This window comes from Microchirus variegatus (assembly GCF_963457635.1).
Source record: "Microchirus variegatus genome assembly, chromosome: 11".
NCBI classification, from domain to species: domain Eukaryota; kingdom Metazoa; phylum Chordata; class Actinopteri; order Pleuronectiformes; family Soleidae; genus Microchirus; species Microchirus variegatus.
The window spans coordinates 12057621-12081741 of record NC_139812.1 but is presented as its reverse complement, the minus strand read 5'-3'; the positions used below and the strand labels follow the sequence as shown (position 1 = coordinate 12081741).

Sequence of the window (24121 nt, the reverse complement as noted above, 5' to 3'; positions counted from 1 at the left end):
TCTTTGTATTGGATTTCATTTCTTCTTACATTTGAAGAATATGTGGGATTTTAGGGTATCTTTCATTCCTCATGAATAAATGAAAATACCATATATTTGACAACTTCCTAGGGATGTGACTCTATGCCTCCAAAAAAGTGCCAAGTCATATTACAGGGCAGCAGGGCCCAGATATTTGTATTGAATTTTAGTGCTTCTTACTTTTTAAGAAAATTCTGTATTTTAGGTCTTCTGGTGAATATGAAAAAGTACCATATTTTTCAATAGCTAACAAGTGACCCAATGACATACAAGTGCTTATTGTATGTTAAAATATAGCAGTATTAAATACTATAGATGCAGATTCTGATGAGGAAACATTGACATTGTTATAGCTATTAAGTCCACACACGGTGGAGCATGAACACTGTGAGGCGACTCACCTGAAGTCACCCTTGTTATTGGTGACTCTGTCAGTTGGGCAGTATGGCGCTGACGTCTCCAGAACAACTATCTCCATTTGCTGAGAGGTGTTGCCACGGAAACTGGTCACCAGGCACTCCCAGATGCCAGCAATGGCCACATCGATGTTGGAGAGGATGACCTCGCTGGAGGAGGAGGAGGAGGAGAACATAAAACAGTGAGTCTGTGTGTCAGTGACCTTGCTCCTGTGGGCATCATATGTCTTAAAAGTTATTTGTAAAAAGGTTCTGGATAAGGATTTGGCCTCTGGTGTAGGGATGAAGGTAATTTTAGGATTAGTTTTGTGGAACTGATTTTTCGATGATTTGGATTCATTTTGGATTAAGTTGAGGATTATTTTAGACGTACGGTGAGAGGGTGACAGTTAGGGCAACATCTTAAGGATTCCGTTGTCAGCGAAGCCTCTTTATCTGGGCAGACGTGTGACAAATGTGTGTGCACACAAAAAAAAAAAGACCTCATTCATTCAAGAGACCATGCAGTGACTTACAATGTTGGCTATGACTTAAAATGATCATTACTCATCTCTTCTACTTTGTCACAGTGATTCCTATCTCGATGGCGAATGACTGATTAAACAAAGGATAGTGAAATGGTGACTAAGAGCCAACGCAGGCCATTTGCCAAGGCAACTAATCTTGAGGATTTTACTCATTATGAAAAAAAGAGTAAAACCGAAAGCGATTGCTAAGCAACAGGCATTATCACCATAGAAATGTCCTCTTTTTGAGAAATTCTCTTTTTTTAATTTCCAAATACAATGGGTTTCTAATCAAACTCACACCCTGCCTTCCGTGGTACTAATGCCCTTTTTGTGTAGCGTGACGTGTGTGTTTATCTTACATGTAACAGCATAAGACTGGATGAAGTCTGACATGAAATATAGGGAACAATATTCAACAATTAGTGCGAGTGGGGAATTAATATCGACAAAAATACAACTAGCAGACTGGACCAGAATCCCAGAAAACTATTCTCAAAGGATGTGAGGGAAATATTTATTCATGAATATTAAATGCCTTCTTTTTTACTCTGCTTCTCTCACTCTCTCCATCTCTCTTTTTGGTTTTAATATTACTATTATTGGTAGAATTGTTTCATCTGATATTTTCTCCTATCCCTGATAAAAACTCCAAGGTTTTAATCCACCAAATGAGCATTTAAACGACATGAATATCCAACTTCTGCACAGAAAGGACCCAGATGCGTCTAGTAACTTACTTTATTGTAAAATTCTATTTTCTCATTTGGTACATTTAGATTGCTCCTTGCACCTTGCAATGATTTGAGCTACAAGGAAAAATAAATGTTGCTTTTTCAACAGAGGACATATAGACTATAGCAGCTTGCCTATCTGTAATACCAGCTGGCCGAAGAATAAACCAAGGTCTCACTTGGACGAGAAGCAAAGCAAAAACAATCCTGCTTTCTCTATTTTCGTTCTTGTTCCCACCCCCAGACACATCTGACCAATACACTGGAGGAAAAAATGGCTTGTGATGTATTTTTTTTTCTCAAGTTTGGCTTGGAGTAACTCAGTGTGAAAAGAGACAAAGCCATGGGAAAAGCAAGGTCATCAACTGATTTTAACCAGAGCAAATCTAAATCTGAGGAATATCTCTGGGTGTTCGTCTGAACCTTTTGAAAGTCCCATATTGTATCCCATTTCTCCAAGGTGTCCTAATGAACATGTCTGTGACATACTTTGGTCAAAATACCATAAGGATGAAGCACCACAGCAGTTCAATCACCCTGCCAAAACAGCCCTGTTCAGAACACTCCGTTTAGTAGTATCTCTTTAAAAAAAGAAAAAAAAAGAAAAACGAAACTTAAGGGAAAGGAAATGACATCAGCCACAGAGGCTACTGGGAGCTAACAGCAGTTAGAGTTTTGGAAAAGGGATCATTTGCAGACTCTAGCAGGCACATTGCCGTCATATATAACATATATCTACTGGACAGATAAATCCTCTGAGGCTGGAAGTTTGTGTAGAACTCTGTGCTGCACTGTGGAGCCAAGAATAAACACCTTGCGGACTTCCGGTTTTCGGATGCCGTTGCCCTCGCCTTCGCCAGCACTCTCGCGTGTTTTACAGACAAAGCGTAGCTCTGCGAGACAACAATTCCAGGAATTTAGCGCATTGTGACGTCCCAATGAGCACAGAAGTCAACATCACGTGTTTTATCTCCTGTACTTCGACTGAGGAGGATCACAAAAACATGAGGATTTAAATAATTAAAAAGTTGATTTTGCATAATATGGGACCTTTTAGCAAAGTTGAGGGATCAGCTAAATTTGGAGGCATCAGAAGGTGGCAACTCCAATTCCAACATTAGAACAACACATGAATGCTAAACTATCTTTTTATATTTATATTTGATCGTCACTCCAAAAAAAGAGAAATTAACTGAAAGTTGAAAAGTAGAATATTTAAAAACCCCAGAAAGTGCAGAATGATACAGGATCACTCTCATATTTTATGAGATTGTCCAGTTCTACAGGGAATCAGGCAGAACATAAAAGAGGCAGTAGGAATAATGAATACTGATATCCCACCAAGACTAGTGAATATATATGTATATATATATATAAACAGGAGAGAATTCTGAAAGGGTAAACAACAAAGACCCATAGTGTATCTTGTGCATTTCTTCATTCGTCAGGAGGAAAATAATAATGATAAACTGGATAGAGGAATAATTCAGTACACTTTTCCTGTAAGAACATACCCGAGACAATGAATTATTGTGCCTAGAATAGTTTTAAAAACATTGAAAACTGAAAACAATTGCAAAGAAAAATGCCATATTCACTGTTTAGGAAATAAACTGCACCAGATTTGACATGGAACTGTATACATCCACCTTTCTCAGGCAGCCTCAATGTCTCTCAGTTTGTTTCATAAGAGAAAACAGAACAGAAATCAAAGACACAAAACCTAACCGTCTATGGCAGACTAATGAAAATTAGCGTGATATAGTCCTGATTTCATCTTCCGTGTTCCTCAAAAGCTCTAATTTCTGAATTTCTAAAAGGCCTTAAATCAGATTTGTAAGCGTGTAACAGATGCTGATGACATTCGTGTATGTGTGCATATGTGTGCATGTGTGTGTTTTGAATGCATGTGGTTGTGTCTACACAGGGACATAAATATCTATTCTCAATCGTCCTGAAAATGTTTGACAGGATGCTCTGCTCTCAGGAGCGAGTCGCTCTCCAGTGCGACTCCGACGACGTCTGCAACGCCACACTTGGTTTACGACGAGATTCAGAGCTGTAACTCTAACCTCTACCTTACCTTCACTCGCTCGCTCTGTGTCACGCACGATATCACACATGCTTTTAATCTCTCTCTTTCTCCACCTCCTCCTTTAAAACAACATCCTCCCTCTTTCCGTGGGACGCAAGTTGAGTATTAAGTGTGGATGGGCTTCAATTTCAAACCCCCTGGGCTCAGCGTCTCTATACAGTTATATAACAAACCAGAATGAGGACATACGCCGTCTGAAAACCTAATCTAAACAGATAATATAGATAACACGTCTGGAGGTCAAGTGGATGACCACATCTGTTCGTCATGCTTATCAGAGTTCAGTATTTGGACAGGACAAGCATTACATAGGGACCAGAGATATTCAGAGTATAATTACATTGGCAGGAAAGACCAGTTTTCCATGTCACATTTTGTGTGTGGTGCAAAGATTTTCCAATTTGCTTATTGATTGAGCAACAAAAAAAATGTTGAGTTTGACCATTAAACATCCTCCCCCAGACACTAGAGGGATGGGGGTGTAGATACACCAGCAATCCACCCAGAAATTGCCTGGAGGTTTGATATATTCTTCTGATTCCACTATAATATCCTATCGCAGGGTCCAAATGCAAACCTTTTATATGTTGCTCAAATCTGATCTATTCAATCTATTTAAAGGTCCCATATTATACCCTATTTCTCCAAGTTAACCTATTTCCCTGGTGTCCTAATGAACATGTCTGTGACATGCTTTGGACAAAATACCATAAGGATGAAGCACCGCAGCAGTTCAATCACCCTGTCAAAACAGCCCTGTTCAGAACGCTCTGTGTAGTAATATCTCTTTTTTTTTAAAAAGTAAAACGAAAATTAAGGGACAGGAAATGACAACAGCCACAGAGTCTACAGGGAGCTAACAGCAGTTAGCATTTGGAAAAGTGATCATATATATACATATATATATACATATATATATATATGTATATATACAGTATACATATATAATATTGTATCCACTGGACAGATAAATCCTCTGAGGCTGGAAGTTTGTGTAGGACTCTGTGCTGCACTGTGGAGCCAAGAATAAACCTTTTTGCAGACTTCCAGTTTTCGGATGCCGTTGCCCTCGCCAGCACTCTTGTGTGTTTTACGGACAAAGCGGACGTCAACGACAACAATTCCAGTAATTTAGCACATTGTGACATCCCAGTGAGCGCGAAAGTCAACATCTTGTGTTTTATCTCCTGTACTTAGACTCAAGAGGACCACAAAAACATCAAACAAGTCATCTTTTTTCACACTTTGGGGACTGATAGGACCTCCAGAGTTTAGATGTCAGAGATTTAAATGATTAAAAAGTTGATTTTGCATAATATGGGACCTTTAAGTATGTAGATATTCAGTTTGATTTTGTATGCTCGGTTTGTAATAATAACAACAAAAAGACCCCTTTACATTCTAATGTGACATGAGTGTGATGGACACAAAGGAGGACATCAGAGGACTGATGGGTCACTGCAACATTGCCGTTCATTTCCTGTCCCTGACCAGCAGTCATCTTTTTATTTGTACTTGGGATGTACATCTACATTGTTTTAAAGAAACAAAATGTGTATATTGATGATGTTGTCATCTACATTTTTTGTTTTGCGTTTGAAGTATTGAAGTACAGGTTAACATTTACAAACAAATAATTTATAGAAAGTTAAGTATATGTCATCATCAGCCTCGTTACTGATGTACTTGCAAGTAATACCCAGTGCAGCCCATGAATGTAGATATTTTACAATACAGTGAAACTTGAATTTACAAATACTAATCATGAAAAGATTTGTGCAAATTATAAGTGCAGACTGACCCAGGCACCTCCATAAATCACTATAAAAGTTAATCTTCTGTTCATGAATAGTTGGCAAATTGATGATCATATCATTTAAGATTCTTTAAGAAAAAGGTTTCACATAATAAACTACCAGGACAATAGTAGGTTTCATTGGACACTAGATAAAACTAAACAGATCCCTTTTTTAATTACGCGTATCTGTATCTAATTACTGTTTAATTGAGTATCAAGGTGCTTTTCCATTTTTCTTTCTATAAAAAAGCAAATTTTTCCCCCCCAGAAGAGATGGTAATGACAGGGATAAAAATGGAGCATTGTTCGCATAAACAGTGTGTGATTACATGCATGCAAAAGACCTGCTGCACTTGTCCTCTCAAACCATGCTACAGTTACATCATCGCTGAACATGGGCCAACTGTCTGAATGCTGGGAAACACACAGGGAAACACCTCCCCCTCGCCAGTGCAGCACACACACACACATCCAGCCACCCACCGCTCCTCTCCCCTCTACCTAGGTCTGCCTCTCTGAGGAAAACCTCACTCGTGAAGGTCTGCTCTCCCGCAGCCTAATCACACGTATCCCAAAGCGGGCCGGCTGCACCCAGACAAAACAAGGGAAAGCAGAGGGATCCGTCAAGAAGTCGGTCCAGTTTCCAAAGAAAAGGTCATCCTCACACAATAAACCTCCAAAGAAAATCGCTCTTGTATGTGAGAAGCGGTGGGGCAGCAGCAGCAGCAGCAGCAGCAGCAGCAGCAGCACACACGAGTCGCATACACAAAAGCACTGACCTACATCCACCGTAACACTGCACCATTGTGGAGCAGTTCCCAAATGACTCATTAGGAGCATTTATGTTCACACACACGCTGATATTTAACTGTTTGTTTACATAACGATGCTTATGTGACTGCACACCTTTAACTGTCCTGCTCTACCCAACAGCTTCACACGGGCTTGTTGCTCAGTCTGTCAGTTGGTGTTTTATTGGAGCTCGTGGCAGCTCTGCACCATAAAAAAGCAGTTTTCAACCTAAGCTTTTCTCGTGCACACGTGTGCACAGAATCACAGTTGGTATACATACATATATATATATATATTTATTTATATACACACAGTATGTATTAAGATTGTTAGTTCAAACCTTACGTGACTAAGAGTCCTTATTTTTGTAAAGTGATGAACAAAATTTTTTTTTTTCAGAAATTATCAATTTGTAGCTGCAGACGAAAAAAAAATAATAAAGTGGAATCAGGGTTTCAGAGACAAAAAAAAGCCCTAGGATGCAACAAAAGACCGTGTGAGTTTAATTTTTAAAGAAATGGAAGTTCATGTTTGTGAACGGGAGCAGAAAGTCCTAAACAAGAAAACAGAAAAGATCATCAGCAGACACACAAAGGAGGATGCGGTGAGAGATGTTTTCCTTTTTTTTTCTTGTTCCCTTTCGTAATGTTTCCAAACCAGGTTCTTCAATTTGTGCAAAATTAGCCTGATTAAAAATGGAGAAGAATTAAGAATGAAGCAAGATACATCCAAAGTGTCTGCTGTACCTAGCTGCAGGCCTCGAAAATGTTTTATTAATGAAACATGAATCACAGGCTGGTCCCACTGCTGCTGATAGAGTTGCTAACACTGGGAGCTTGGCCTGACATTATTACTCAGCAGGAGTTTGGCCCACATCGCAGCGGTGCAGGGCCTCATGGGACCTTTTTTTTGGCTGCTGCTCACTGGGAGCAAGGTAAACAAAAGCTGATTGGCCCACCTTCTCCATGGTACAATATTAAATCAGGAGGGGGGGGGGGGGGATACATAAGTACAAAGAAACTAAAGAATAAATATATTTCAGAATTTAATGCCCGTTTGAACAAGCAAAATGCCTTATAATGATGTGAATGTCTTCTCTGGCCATTTGCCTGACACAGAAAGATGCAGGATAAAGAGCATCACAATATTGCGGTGGACAGAAAGGTGCAAAACAGCTTGGGTTCACCTTCAAAGAGGCCATTTCATTGTGGCGTTGGCATCTCTACCCTACACTGCTGCAAAAATGTGCGACCAATCCAAATGAGGACCTTAAGCCACATGCTAAATCCTGTGTGTTCCTTTTTTTGCCCTCTCTGGTAGGACACGCAGGCAGAAGCTGTGTAAGACAAAGGACATTTATCCAAGGTGAATCACATCAGCCATCGACCGAAATGACTATTACATTGTCCACTGCGAGTAGATGAGCGTTCACAATGTCTGGCATGTCAAAGGCCAGAACATTAGTTACCATTTTGCTCCATGTAATTTTATTTTTCTCACTAAATAAGAGCTGGATGAGTTAAGTCCCAGGACCCGTCTCTCAGCACTGTAATTTAAGATACAGCACAAGGCAAAGGGTGAAATTCAGCCCAAGCACAGCACATTGTTTTTGTTGGACCAAGCTCTGCTATACACTCATCAGCTATGGAAATGATGTCTGCACCTTTCAGGTTGTCTATACAGCAGGCAGCCATTTCTGGTGCCAAGACCAACATGACCCAAACTGTTACACTTGGGGGAGAAAATTGCATTATTTGTATACACAAGAGAGAGAGCAGCGAGGCAACTGCAGCCAGGGGCCCTCATCAGAATAGGAGCAATGAGAAATCCGTCATGTTCTATTGGGACGCTGAGCTGAAAAAGTGGAATCAAAACATGGGAAAGAATCATTGCTGAGCAGAAAGGGGGGTGGGGGGGTGGGGAGCAGCAGCATTTGTGATGACAGGACTGGAGAAGCAGCAATGTGGAACAGGAGGCGGCGGAAGTCAATAATCACAAGGCACAGCAAACACCGGGTCAGTTGTATAAGGAGTTCTCCTTACACTGGCACTGAACAATGGACCATTCGGAGCCCTCTCCTCTCTGAGGAGCTTCGAGGTATGAAGCCAGTGCCCTTCTCACAACTTTTGCACATCACTGGGCTTGGTATTTACTGGGAATCAGTGTTGAAAGTTGTGCTGCAAAGCCACAGATTTGGTCCAACACACCAAACTGTATGAAAGCACTTAAATTGCTATTTAAACCTAAACTAATGTATTTTTATGCTGAGCAGACGGCATGTACTTTAATTACCTGATAAAATGGGTCTTTTTTTTTATTAATCTGTTCCACATAAATTATCGTGACAGTTCCCGTCTTTATGTTCTCCGATTGTTTTCACAAAAATCTCTGAGGACTATCTGGCTGTCAAACACGGACCCGGTCGCCCTATAGGAGGTGTAACACTTTCCCAAAACGACGCTGATTAAAGTGGCCAGAGTGAGTCGGAGCAGTAAAGCAGCAAACCAGAAAACCGACACAGATAAGAGAGGTTCCAGAGCTCTATAGCAAACTGAGGGGAAACTATGATTAACTGATAAGCCTCTTGGTTTGACTCTCCTCACATTACACTGAGTCGCAGGGTTGATTTTTTAAAATATAGGCAAAATGCACAGAAGTAGTATATCAAAATATTAACATATATAGCTTTAAATTACAGGCAGTGTGTTTATTAAGTATCGTTATATACTGTACTTGTATACTAACACTTTTTTTTTGCCATAACGCTAACCTCACGAACACTTTGAAAGTGTTGAAAAATATTGGTACAATATATGGTTACCTATGGTATTCTAAAAACTAATCCAAAAACGTACCTATGGGTAGTATTCTAAAAACTAATCGTAAACTTACGTATGGGTAGTATTCTTGAAACAAGCCTAAAAACTTACCTATGGGTCGTATTCTAAAAAACTAACCTAAAACTTACCTATGGGTCGTATTCTAAAAACTAACCTAAAACTTACGTATGGGTCGTATTCTAAAAAACTAACCTAAAACTTACCTATGGGTCGTATTCTAAAAACTAACCTAAAACTTACCTATACGTCGTATTCTAAAAACTAACCAAAAAAACATACTTTTGGGTAGTATTCTAACAACTAACCTAAAATTTACCTATGGGTCATAGTTTTAAAACTAATCTAAAACCTTACCTATGGCTCGTATTCTAAAAACTAATCTAAAAACTTACCTATGGGTCGTACTCAGGGATTGGTCAAACCGACCCATAGTAATGTTTTAGTTGGAGGCGAGGTTGTTTTGGACAATACTACAAGTCCACACTTGTAGCAACAGTTTGGGGAAGACCCTTTTCGATATAACATCACTGTTCCCTATACATACAGTACTAATGGATAGATGGAAGTTGCAGTGTCAAAATTCTTGACATTAAGTGTCTCAGAATTGTGCTGACATTTAGCATTTCAGAGTTGATAGTCGTTGCTAGGTTATGAAAAGTGAGTGCCATCAACGGGTATTGACCCATTTTGATAAACACTTCAACAAAAGTAAACTGTGCCAAGACGCATCGCTGCTGAGATACGACTGAAGGATCTCTTTCTACCCTGTAATCCAATTATTCAAGGCGGTGCATTCAGCAGGAGGATCACAGAGAATGTCAAACAGTGAGCTGGGACCTAATGAATAGAAATAGTATTGACTGTTAGTGGCGTTTGCAGTCAGGGGAATGCTGTACCTTCCCAGATATGAAGCGGAAATGTAGCAGGCTTTCTTGTTGCCAAATAAACCACACAGCAAGAGGCGTCATGGCCTTGTTGACACAGACAAACATATTTCTGTCAGCACTCTATCAATATTTATGTTAGAGAGGCCGAGTCAGAACAGGCAGCAGTTGAACTAATCCACAGCCATGTGCTCCTGCAACTGAGCCCTGCTGCCTGTTGCATTATGACGAATGCATTTACCACCTAGCACGCACACACACACACACACACACACACATTCAAACAAGTACACAAACAACCATACGCACCACAGGCCACCAAAAAAAACAAAGACAGGAGGATGAAAGCTTGCAGCAAAGTCTTCTATCAAAAAATGTGGGGAAAAGCCTATGTTGCCGCTCTACTTTATCACCACAATTATGATTCAGCATCTGTTCCTCTTAGTATGTGATCAGCCCAGCGCTACATTGTCACCGAGGGAGAGGCTGTGCGGCCAACCTCCCGAGATGAGCTGCAGATTGCTCCGAGGTGTTGGCACGCTGCCAAGCCAATTCTGCCCTGTCCTTTCAGATCCTTATCAAGGGCACCAGTGACAAAAGGTAAACCACGGCTTCCACAGGTGAGCGGGGGGACAGAGACAGTGTCTCAGAGCGTCTCTGTGTATGTGTGTGTGTGTGTGTGTGTGTGTGTGTGTGTGTGTGTGTGTGTGTGTGTGTGTGTGTGTGTGTGTGTGTGTGTGTGTGTGTGTGTGTGTGTGTGTGTGTGTCACATCTGTGTCTGTGACCCTGGTGAACACGTCTGTGCTGAATGACTGGACACGTGTGAGTGTGTATTCTGTGTTTGTACCTGTGTTCATGCCTCTTTGCATTTGCTTGTGTATTATGATTAGGCGTACAAACATCCTGTGTGTATCGGTGTCCTTGCCCCCCCCCCACACCCACCACCCTTCTGTCCACTCCTGCATGTACCTGGTTAGGAGGCAGCAGTCATGCAGCAGGGTTTCCTCCACAAAGACGCCCTGGTCTTCCTGCGTGGTCACAACATGGCCGTTGTGACGCCACCGCAACTCCAGGGACGGGTCCAGGAAGGAGACGGCGCACTGCAGGGGGAGCCGGTCACCACGAAAAACCAGCTGCCTCTGAGAGGGGATGAGTTGGAAGAGGGGCATCTCCAGAGGTCCATCTGGAAATTAAGGAGACGATAAGGGAAGGTTCAGCTTATCCCACACCAAATTCCTGAGGCAGGAAGTCATTCTTCCATCCTTGAGTGAAAAAGAAAATACTGAAATGGTGGGTTTTCTGAATGATTTTCCCTGTGGTGCTGGGAAATTACAAAACGAGGCATTGCATGTCCGCAAATGTCACAAAACATCGTCCACACGCAAAGACATACAGTACAGTCTGTCAAGGTCGACCCCCCACCCCCCCAACCCTTCATCATTTTCACATGTTGTTGCTGTTGCTGATTGAGATGAACAGCAGCTGATAAAGGAGAACAGCCTTAAGCACTCCCCTGGACTCTCCTTGACTCCTTACAATGTAAGCCTAGTGCAACACCAGTGATAGGATTACTTACCTCGCAGCTGCCCGAGTCTTCAAGGACTTTACCAGAAAATATGCCAACAGCAACGATAACTGGAGAAGCCAGAGGAGAGTGTCTGGACCAGTGGCAGAATTATAAACTGTATATAAAAATGGGCATAGCCTTCAGGGTTGAAAAGTGAAGCCCATTAAGTGGGACCAACATAGCAGTTAGCCACCAGGGTCAACTCCACTGGTTGCAAAAATAACTCAGTTTGAATGGTAAGTTTATGGAAAAACGAGCCCATTTCTCACCTGATGTATAATGTCAGTAAACAATTTCCTCAGCAGTCAATGGTCTCAATCTTCTTCAATAGCACATAATGTCAATTTTGTAAAGTATGTTCCCATTTAGAGGAAGACAGATGACAAAGCACAGCACGTGCAAGTATAAGTGAACACCACTGTGACTGACAGCTGGTATCGTCCAATAAGTCACTGACTGCAGGTGATGTCGATGAAATTCTGGCAGCAAAAACTGTCACGACACTATATCGCAAAGGCTTCTAAATGTGAGTTTGTAAATCAGTTTCTCAAATCATGACGAACGAATGGATTTTTTTTTTTTAGTTTTTACTCAAGCTGGTGTTTACAATGTAAACTCACTGTAGGAGCAAGTTCGTTCATACAAGGCCGGCCATTTCCTTGGATGTGCTCCAAGGAGCAGCAAAAGCAAGCACTTGTTTTCCAATCAATAGTGGATGCTGCTGCCGACTGACAGGCAATTTGATTCATGGGTCATAAAGACCTTTTATTGCCTCATGAATTGTTTTTTTTGTTTTGTTTTTTGCAAAAGAAAATAATAAAATCGAAAGATCCATGACAGGTGATGTGGCAGCATGTGGCACCATATCCACCAAGCAGGAGGGGGGGGGGGGGGGAGCAAGAGTATTTCTGGCAAAACGCAGTAAAACAGTACGTAATTGCAGCTTTTAACAAGGCTTTGACCTCAATTTCCTACACAAGTAATATATGATTGTAGGTGCATAATCAAAAGAACCATGCTTTCCAGGCTAACATCAAAAATCTGTTGATGACATATCTATGTAATTACTACAGCTGATCCCGTTCAGACTGTAGTTTCAGCAACAGTAGCTGAAGCCTTGTTATCTGCTGCCGGTGACTCACATATGAAGCAGCATGGGGGCCAATGACTTGGCTAACGCTGATACTGAAACAGCGCTTTGAGCCAAAGGATCAGAGTGTGGTTACTTGGCTTCGGCCAGCGGACACAGCGAGAGGAAAGAGGAAGTTAGTGGGTGAAAAACCTGGTCCTAATGAGACTAATTTCTGAGGAAATGGATCCATTTAAGGCTAAGATTGGAATTGTTGAATTTGTTTAGGCTGGCCAAATGAATGGAGGTCAATGCTTGTGTCCTGATAGGAATCAACCTATCACGTAACGCTGTGTTTGTGTGCGATTAGAAGAAAGAAAGAGCGATGGAGACTGAAAAACGATACAGTTCATTAGCCTCAGTCTGCAGTTACGATACGCTCCAACATAACAGATTTGTTTTGTTTTTTATATAAAGCCTAATGTATGTTGAATACCACAACTATACCCTTAGAATTAATTCAGTCAACTAACATCTTTTACCTGAAACACATAATCCAACACATTTGAATTTACACTTTTTACCCAAATCTGATATAACTGTTAAATAACAACACCAATGGTCTGTCTCGCCAACCTACATTTTATGTATGCACTGATACAGTATTGTCAATAAAAAATAATGTGCAAACTAATAAATATTAAATACACAAAAACAGGTAAAAAAAATGACATCATGACATGAAAAGCCATCACACTCTCAATATGACTTTACTTGGATTTATTCATGAGAGAACAATGCATAATGGGAGCCTGTGGTTTGTGTAGCTTCCACAGGTTCACAGCAGGTAATCAAATATATATATATATATATATATATATATATATATATATATATATATATATATATATATATATATATATATATATATATCAATGAATGAATGAATGAATGAAATAAAACCTTACAAAAACAAGTTCAATTTTTTAACGGGGGAAAAACTGAATGGCATGCCCTCAGAGAGACAATACAAACTTAATTGATCAACTGCTATGCATCAACAAGGCACTTATTCGGGATGTAATCTAATTGTAAAGTGTAATTGTAAACGTATGTAATTGTTCACATACGGTCACATGCTCTGCTTGTGGTTGATGAGCTGTCACAATTTTATTGAAGCCTGTTTCTTGGGCAAATCTGTGCTATAGGCTAAAGGTTAAACTTGACAAAAATTTGAATATAAAATAAGAAGACAGTGTCACTCTTGGACTGACTCTTGTATGTTTCTCTAGAGTTGCTTAATTATTCTTCCCTCAAAGCAACTGCTTAAAAGACGTGTGTGTGACTGAACTTCACAGCGTAACATGACAGACAACATTGAGTCATATTGGGTAATATTTTTATACCATGGAATTATTAGAGGCACACTAACAGCTGAAAGACTCACTTGAACTACACTTGAATTTAATGACATGATGATCTTAATGTGCAGTTGCACTGTTGTGTCATCATGCAATTAAAAACAGCTATAGAAACAAGAGACATGTCCTGCAGCATATCATATGCCATGTGAGCTCCACACTCTCATCGCAGCCTTGTTTAAGAACCACGGCAGATGAGTTAAACAGATACCTGGCCTAACCTCGACACAGGAATCTAGCAGATGATAGCAGGAAGCTGCACGCAACCCTCCGAACCCGCTCATTTGCAGGCGGTACCTGACCTGCAGCAGTGGAGGGACAGGGGGCTCATTGCTGGGCTGTATGGTGCAGACATCTGCTACCCGTCACACTGGAAATGCTAGAGGAAGAGAAACAGATGCATCTTCCATGATGCATCATATTAAAAACAATGGGGGGAAATATCAAAGGAAAAATATTGATATTTTCAGTGGTATGTGGAGGAATATCGAGGGATGCAAAATATTGGACTTTTTTCTGATACCAAGATATATACACATTTTACCCTGCGCCCAACTGCAGAGTTCATTTACTTTCTTCTGTAGTGAAATTAACATAGTATTTTTATTATCTTAGGTAGCAGCAGATGTAGATGTACATTTTCTTCATTGAGAAAAATTAATAAACGTAAAAAAAATATAACAGTTGTAGAGGGCACCAGCATAGAAGTCAAGGAGGTAGCAGCATTAGTCATAGTTTATTTTGCTGACATCTGATAATACATTTAAAAGCCAATTATGTGCCAATACCAATATTGTGGTGACACTATCGTGCATCCCTAAGAATATCCACTTCTTTGTTTTATCCTATCCCATTATTTTTTAAGGAAAGACTCTACCGCCAGGTTCTCGGCACTATTCCATTCACAAAGCCTTGACAAGAGAATGCAATTAAATCATACAAAGTCACTACAACAACTATCAAATGAGATGTAAACATATACTGTAGCTGCAAGAGCACCATCGCTGTATCGAATGACGCGTTTCCACCAGCTCGACTCGCCTAAGTTGCGTTTCCACTAGCATAGTACCTGGTACCAGGTACTTCTTTTGATACCTGCTCTGGCAAGGTTCCAAGCGAGCGAGGAGTAGTAACTATGCATGACATCGCCAGACCGCCGGCCACTGATTGGTCACAGTGTCGTCTGATTAACTGATGCTAATGACCCAGTTACACAGCAAACACTGTGCGTGTCGCATTTAAATCTAAGTCACTGCAGTTTCATGCAGCTGTGCAGTGAAGACTTGTGGAAAGGGGCCATAAGTGAAAACTGCTTGAATAAATAGGGTACCTAGGGTGAGATGAAGGTGTGCTATGGAAATTCAGGCAGATCCAAACATGGCATTTGCCTTATCACTGTAATCCTATAATGGTTACTTTAAGAGCTGAAAGGAGCATGTCACATCCTGCCATCTTTGTCTATGGACAACACAGAATTTTAACGGGAGTTCCTTTAGTTTTCTCAGTGTGAATAAAAGTCGCACACTTCTTCTAACAAAGAAACCCTTGCCAGAGGTTTCTGGACTGGTATTTAAACACATAACCTGCAGGGTAGTAAACATGTACAGGCTTCAGACTGGGACACATTTTTCACCCCCAACACGGAGGGCATCTTCGTATAATGTCACACATGCACAACACGCACCAACAAGCCGGCAGAGTCCACCCCTAACCAATGATTTTCTCATTCTAGAGCAATATCCCCTATGTGGACCAGATGTGAGGAGAGGAGAGGGATGATTCTATCACATATGAAATGCAATTCCCTTATGGACTGCAGCACAGAGCATGGAGATACAGCAATGCAAAGGGGACAGGGAAGGACGCAGAGGGAGACGGCCTGTTTACATCCTGACTTTGGGATTTCCCATTACTGTAGCTAACAGAATCTTAGCAATAAAAACGGTCATTTTGTTCTGCCTACAATACGTACAAAATAGATTATGAGTAACAACATAATCACTCTTTAACAATGCGTTCTTTGTATCTTTTTTTCTATATTGTTTGCTCTGTCTTTTCCCTTCTGCTCCTCTGCTGTAGGTAAGATCAACAAACCATGGTCTCCAGTTTTTATATTAGTGTGGTGTGAAAACTTTCCAAAACTATAATTAAAGGGATAGTTTTTGCCGAGCAAACCTGATCTTTTCCACCAACTGTTCGCTGTATATTCAGACATTTCCACACCTTGCAATAGCCCAGTTAGGCCTGTACAACATGACCTGGAAAGTTAGCACAGCAAAACATTTTCAAATCGGTATATATCGATAAATATCACATGATTGAAGACATTTTTTCTCTCTTGAAAAGTGAAGAAACAAGTCAACTGTGGTTTAAAAGGTTTGTATGGATAGAAGACGCTGAACCTTTGCGATATTGTGACTGAAGAACGTTATCAACCTGACATAGTCTTCACCCACTGGCACTGAGCTACACCATAAAGATAAATAATCCTAAACAAGTGTTGCTGAAAGTACTTTGACAGCAGACTGGGGAACAGTGGAGAGCAAAGCTTATTTTCCATGCATATTTCCATGTCTTATTTGGTGGTTTGAATTACCAACTACAGTAATACATACTGGTATATACAGTAATAGGGCAATGGTCACACAAAACACTACATTAAGAGACAAATTCTGTCTGTGGGTTTCAAGCTGGCAATTTTTTACACTCGCTTTGTCAAACAGTTCACAGCAGGTGGAGAAATAACAGTAGAGAGAGAGAAACCTATTATCAGTGTGGATCTACTTAATCATGTTCATTGTACCAACCACTTGAAAATGGGATGTTACTGAAATTAAACTGTTTCTTTCTAATGAGAACTCTCCACAGGTACTTTTTAAAGTGTACAGATTTCCTTTATAGATTTCTCTTTGTCAGAGATTAGAAAAAATGTCTCTCTTGATAAACCAACTGAACCAAAATGTCCAAGTTTCTTTTGTTTCCTCAATGATCCTAAAAAAAACCAATTAAAAATACACTCAGATTTTCTGGAGGTAGATGGTTTAAAATATGCATCTTGTGTGGTTTTTAAAAAATATCATGGGACACATGATACTTAAGGTAAGTTTCCTGAAGTACCAAGTACCAAGAGTTGCAACAAGACGTCCATTTGAAAGGAAGTCCATGAGAAACTGACCCTATTTCTCACTTTTTCTCACTTATTTCTGAAAGTCTCAATCACTAGTTTTTTAGGTCTTTTCCAATGGACCATGATGTATTTTTTACCATTTAAAGAAAAACAGGCAATAAATCATAGCATATACGAGTGAACATCAGTGTCATTGACAGCTGGTACCATTCAACAGGAGCCTTGCTGTAAGTGATACTTCTGAACATCCGGATGACACATCCGCGATTGTGGAAGCTTCAAAACAGGTGTTCAGACTGTTATGAGTGACTAGGTTTCCACAGCAGGAACCAGGATTTGGAAGTACCATGTGTTTTGTTTTTTTGTTGGGGTATTTTGCCTCAAATAAGGTGCTGTTCGGTGGTAGCATTTTCAGATGGCTCAGGAACCATCAGGGCCGAACGCTACATTTTTGATTCGTCGGAGCAATCGTCCAGTTTTATTCCACTCACCATTCCTAAAATCCTCGAGCAGCAAACCAAGCCCCTTCATTTTTGTGCTTCAGTGTATTTAAGGTGACCAATCCCCACAACAGCTCATAAAATCTCCTCACATTAAAACTCCAACATTCCACACAGTTTGTGACCACGACTGGGATGCCCGAATGTTCGATTTGTCCCACCACAGTTTTTCGTAATGATCCGGTCATTACTATCTTGCATTGTAGCTTGTAAGTTACTGCCTCTATTAGCTATGCTGTTATTTAACTCATGCATTATGACAGCACTCAGGCATTATCTTTGCCAGGTGGAATCAATTCATTAAATGAATAGCTAATTATATCGAGCATTATTTAGGGACTGTGGGGAGGCTATCATAAAACACATTATACATTCAATTCAGTGACATAACTAAGTCTAAGTAGGTAGGAGTGTTATTGAATAATATGGACAAGTATCGTATTAGAAGGTTTTTGGTGGGTAATTATATAAAACACTGTCAAAGTCAAACCAATCAATCCATGCAGAAGTTAAGACCGCCCAAAGCTGTACCTTCAACAAAGCGTTCAGGACCTATGCCACAACTTTTGTGGCTGTTTTCGGTGTTTTAACTTTACCAAAAACTGCAACAACGACAACCACTCATTCCGTCTCCGAGCTACCGAGATATAAGACTGAAAAATGTAGAGGAAACACTGCACAAACACTGGATGTCAGGAAGCCAATACATCATTGTACAGCCTGCCCAAGCACAAAAGGATTAGAGACCAGGGGCTAAAGTCTATTTATTTTCTAATCATTTCAGCATCAGCCAGTTTTACTAAGCTTCAGTAGGCCAGGCCTTCTGTCACTCACAAAACAGTGGGTAAATCAAATGAAGGCCTCAGAGAGAAAGATGCAAAATGCACCATTTAGAGATCTAGACCGGAGTATGAGAGAGGTGGTGTAAAACGAAATGTAGTTTTTTTGTTTTTTAATGTAAAGCTGCATTGCATAACTTCTGTTGATGTTATCATTCTGCCTCTGCTTGGTCTTCTTGAACAGATACACTGATGCATTATTTATATTCTGCATCCTACATCTGAAAATGGGCTCTGTGAAGCAATACTATCAGACCTGCCTAATTGAGCTTTGTATGTATACAGTGATGGCACAGGGGAAAGAAGCATTTATACCATCAAACTGCTGAATAACCAGGTTTTTGAGCAGTAGAATTCCCTCCTGAATCATTTTGTGTTTGCAGCCATCTGGCGTTACTGCCGCTCTAATGTTGCTTTTGACTCCGTCAATTTTGACATAAAACAAATCACCTCCTGTGCATAGCACGGGAATGTCACAGAGAGGCCGCAAGAGACAAGATCAAAACACTAACACTGAAAAAACACAGAGAGAGCTGATCAGAGCTGAGCTTAATCAGAATTGAGTAACTTGAGATTTCAGGTCACAAAACTATTTATGGAAATCAAAACTTCATCTCTTTCAGAACCAATAAGTAGCACCATCTACGGTACGTTAACCTCACACTGTCGTCACAAAGTCCTCACCGCATCGGAGTTGCTGCTCACGTAGGTTACGAAACTCCAGGCCATGGAGGTGGGTGGGGAACACGCACGCCGTCTCGTTCCCAATCCTCACCGAGTTGCTTCGGGCCCAGTGGAGCAGCCACTTCAGCTGACAGTCACAGAACAAAGTCTCAGTGTGGAAGTGCCTTTTGTGAGAAAAGCGGCAGACAGTTACATACTGTATGTTCATGTTCCTGTCTCTGGATTTACACCACCATTCATTGATTTAATTTGTTAAGCAGCTCAGTTAATTGAGTGTGCGGGGGGGGGGGGGGGGGGGGGTTTGTCACAGCAGACATTTTTGACACATCACAACAGGTAAAACACAGGTGCACTTAATAGATTTAATCAATGTCCTGTTCTGTGCCAGTTGCATGCTGACTCACTGGCCTGCCTACGTACAACAGTCACCGTTAGTGGCATTAGTTAGTGTTTTTCCTGATATAATAAGCTGATATGTTTTTGACTATTAGGTATAGAGCGGATACACCTCTATACCTTTCCTCTGTTTCTGCCAGGATGGAGGCTGCTGTCCCAATACAATCTTCACCATCTACAGATCTACAGTATATATGCATGTGTTTACTATGTTTGTCTTACAGCACTCTTAGAGCCACGAGGTGTGTGAAAAGTCCCAGAGTCAAGGTGGAGAAGATGTTCCCGGATAAATTCCTGTTTGTGGGAAAATGAAAACACACACAAAGACATTCATTCAGACACAGGCCACTCCTCAATAAAAACCATATCTGTGCTTGATGTTTGCGTCACCATTTCATAGACCACATTCTCTTTTAAGAACAGATTAAACATAACGCAGTGCAGTTCATGTTTTCTAAAAAAAAGAAAGAAAAAAGGGATTACTCACAACTTTGAGAGGCTGCCCAGATCAAGGAACATTTCAGGGGAGAGACAGCCAATCCTGTTGTTGGACAGGTCCCTGTGAGGATAAAAAAAGAAGAACAATGAGTGGTTCATGTAGAAATAAGTAATTCTACTGATAGTGTAGTAAGCGAGAGACGGAATAAAAGAGGAATTATCTGCAAAAATAAGGAAATGTTCTTGTCTGTTTTCATGCTCCTCTACATTTCTAAAACAGAGGAGACTTGAAAAGCTATAAAAGCTGTGTCAGTAAGCCACTGCCATGTTCATTCATCTATTCAACATCCTGGAATATGCCTCCCGACCTGCTGTAACCTTGCACTCCTCACATAACCATTACACAAACCCCCCCCCCCCCCCACACACTCACACACACTGTACACAAGCACATGGAAAAGCAGTGGGCTTCTGTGTACCAGCGGCTGAGTGCTGTCGTGTCCGTGGCTCCATGCCCTCGCACTCTGTAATTAAAGAGCTGCTTTGCTGGAGCAGCTGTGGGAAAATAAGCAGAGCACTCGAGTAATCACCAGTTGGGGAGCACTTAAATTAGCACTCTGCTGCTCCCCAAGCTTGGTGCACACGTGCCCTAAACCAGCTTGGCTAACTCACCACTTGCATGACTGCCAGCCCAGATCCCACTAACTATCAGGCTACCATCATGTCACTCACTCTGAGGCCTATATGTAGAACGTCTGGATGAGTGAATCATTGAGAATATTACTCATAAGGAAGACTCTACTTGAAACTAAAAGTGGAAATAAACATCATACTTTTCTTATGAAGGCACAGACTTGTGCCTTCAAGGGCTTTTGTAAGACCAACTTTGTGCATTATCCATTAAAGGTCCTGTGTGAAAAAGTTAGTGACATCTGCTGGTAAGACTGAATGTTGTAACACCACAGCAGTTCAATCACTCTGCCAAAACAGCCCTGTTCAGAACTCTCTGTTTAGTAGTATCTCTTTCGGTCCACCTTAAAAAAAAAAAGTAAAAACGAAACTTAAGGGACAGGAAATGACATCAGCAACAAAGGCTACTGGGAGCTAACAGCAGTTAGCATTTTGAAAAGTGATCATTTGCAGGCTCCAGCAGGCACATTGCCGTCATATATAACATGTATCCACTGGACAGATAAATCCTCTGAGGCTGCAAGTTTGTGTAGGACTCTGTGCTGCACTGTGGAGCCAAGAATATAACTTTTTGCGGACTTTTCAGACTACCGGTTTTCGGATACTGTTGCCCTCGCCAGCACTCTCGCGTGTTTTACGGACAAAGCGGAGCTCAGCGAGACAAAGATTTCAGGTTTTACCTACTTAGACTGAGGAGGACCACAAAAACATGAGTGAGTCATCTTTTTTCACACTTTGCCGACTGATAGGACCTCCAGAGCCCCACATATAAGTATTAACATGATTAAAGAGTTGATTTTGCATAATATGTCCCCTTTAAATTACAAAATACACACTGACTGGTTTGATGTTAAGCCACAGCTGTCATGTTGCTTCACTTGAGACACTACATTAATATCACCTGACACTAATGGAGGTTGAGCTCTGCTCTTGGCTTTATTAGTAGACTTTGTTCAGGGTCATCATTTAGGAATCTAAACAACAGAGACTATGACCAAGAAAAGAATCATTAAAATGACATTGCTGTTTAGGGGCAATTTAATCTCAAACACTGAACATAATCAGGTCGAGAAGAGGTTATGTTTGTGACAATGAAAGTCCCTCGACTTAGCTCACTAATCTCCTGAAGTGGTTTCACAGTACAATCCTTTGAACTCAAAGAAAAAAACAGTTTTTAACATGTTTCCAAAAATAGGTACTTAGGGTGAGTTTAGCGAAATTAACCACTTTATTAAATGTGTTAATGAGTTAATATTGCTGACATGTTTTCACTCAAAAGTGAAGGAAGGCCATGCATCAACACGTCGGTGATCAAATTGCTTCATATAAGGACGGCACAAGTATCTTTACTAATTATTTCTTTCTACCATTTAACTCGACTAGCCGATGTGACATAACTAGGGGTGGGACAATACCACTTTTTGTGTCCTATACCACCATCTGAAGTGATATTAGTCTGATACAGTCATTTAAGAGCGTGTATGAACTATAAAACTGTCTCCTAAAAGGAAGAAATAAACAGCCCAAACAAGACTCAGCAAAAATATTTTTTTGATTTTTATTTAAATTATTACAGCCTGTTGATAGTAAAGCATGCGATATATAGGATTTTTGGATCGTGTCAGATTGGAGTTTACGATGTTATTTCGATCCAGTGATTTTGACCAGGATCAAACCGATACCGAAAGTGATTCACATTCCTAGACATGAATGACACAAATTTACAGAAAAAAAGTAATATAATACTGCAACACCATACTGTAACGTCTTACCCTTAACATATATTCAAATTCTGCCAATAATGCTACACACTGGCCCATTTAAAACATTGTACAACACTTAATAATAACCCTCTAATGCTATTAGTAAAAAATATAAAATAGTGTATAAAGCTTTTTCAGCATGAATTGTAAAAAGTGTAGAAAAACAAGAAGATAAAACTGCATCTATAGTCCCAGCAGAGGATCAGTGGTTCTGTGCTCTGAATTGTGTGTGGAGAAAGTCAAAGACAAATGCCCTCCCTCAAACCCCACCGTCCCTTCTAGCAAAACATGAATTCTTCCCAAATCACAATGGAATTGAAAGTGTCTAGCTCCTACTTGTCTGGCTCTATTAATGTGATGGAAGGTGCTTCTTGAAATGGGACCTCGGTTATTCTGTCTGGATGAGGAAAGTTCAGAGACGCCCGAAATCGTGGTTTCAGCATATTTGCCTCAGTTAAACATTTCTGTCCTCTCTTCACTCTCCAGTTAAGACACTCACTCTCGTCCTCTCGGAAGCCAGAGAACTTGACCCCCGAGAGAAGGCTATTACAAGGCTTCATCATACTCACAGTCTCCTCAGAGTCAGCAGACCACGGAAGGCCCCAGGCTCCACTGTGCTTATCAAATTATTCTTCAGATCCCTGGAGAAGAGAGACAGAGAAGGATTGAGTCAGACATGACAGTTAAGTCCGTGATATCTATCTATCTATCTATCTATCTATCTATCTATCTATCTATCTATCTATCTATCTATCTATCTATCTATCTATCTATCTATCTATCGTGAGGATGTTTATATTGCTCACTGAGAAACATGCAGCACACAGAATGTGGATTTACATCTGCTGGGAATAAGTGGAAGACTCCTCTGTTAAGCAACATGAATGAAGATAATAAAATGAAATGAAAAATAAGAGAAGGTTACCTTTGTAAAATACATTATTTTGATAGAACAATGGTGGAGCCAGTGAGTAACCTTGCACCTGCTATAGCTGGACACCACAAAATATGTCCTGCATACGGCCAAGACCCAGACCACATCCACTCAAGAGGCAAAGACACATGTTGAGGTTTTCAGCCAGGCACTCCTTGTCCGCCCCCACCGCCTACCCCAAAACCTCTGATGCTTACTAAAAATGGATCTCGAAAAAAAAAAAAAATCTCTATTTTGGTTTTCTCCACAGGCCTAAGAAAGCTTCCTGAAATTGTGTCCCTGGTTTCCTCTAACTCTGTACTCTGTGTCCAGTGTGATGAGAATCAGAAGAGAGGCGCAGTGCTTTTTTTTCCCTTGTATTTTAAACAAATGTGAGCAACAATGGAGTCCAACTGCAACCAAACTATTTTACTTGACAGTTGAATTGGGGCCAGCCTAGAAAGATAAAATGAGAGCAATAGGGACTTTCCTTACACTCAAACAATAGTCCCAAGGTGAAAATAAAGAAATGTAAGACTTTTTTTATTATTATTATTATTTGGCATGTGGGACAGTTTGGCTGCAAAATGTTATTCAGAACCCAATCACAGCAGTGGATAAACAAGTC

General features: G+C 40.6%; 1 protein-coding gene across 1 annotated transcript in view; it reads right to left on the bottom strand.

Moving 5' to 3' along the window:
- adgra1b (adhesion G protein-coupled receptor A1b) overlaps positions 1 to 24121 on the bottom strand; it is a gene marked incomplete at both ends in the record, with an annotated part of 147302 nt that overhangs the window by 95036 nt on the left and 28145 nt on the right. Inside the window, 6 exons of the mRNA XM_083898137.1 lie at positions 423 to 587; positions 11056 to 11269; positions 19294 to 19457; positions 19912 to 19983; positions 20177 to 20248; positions 23150 to 23221. Of these exons, the coding sequence (XP_083754263.1) occupies positions 423 to 587; positions 11056 to 11269; positions 19294 to 19457; positions 19912 to 19983; positions 20177 to 20248; positions 23150 to 23221 (759 nt within the window). The remainder of the gene's footprint in view (positions 1 to 422; positions 588 to 11055; positions 11270 to 19293; positions 19458 to 19911; positions 19984 to 20176; positions 20249 to 23149; positions 23222 to 24121) is intronic.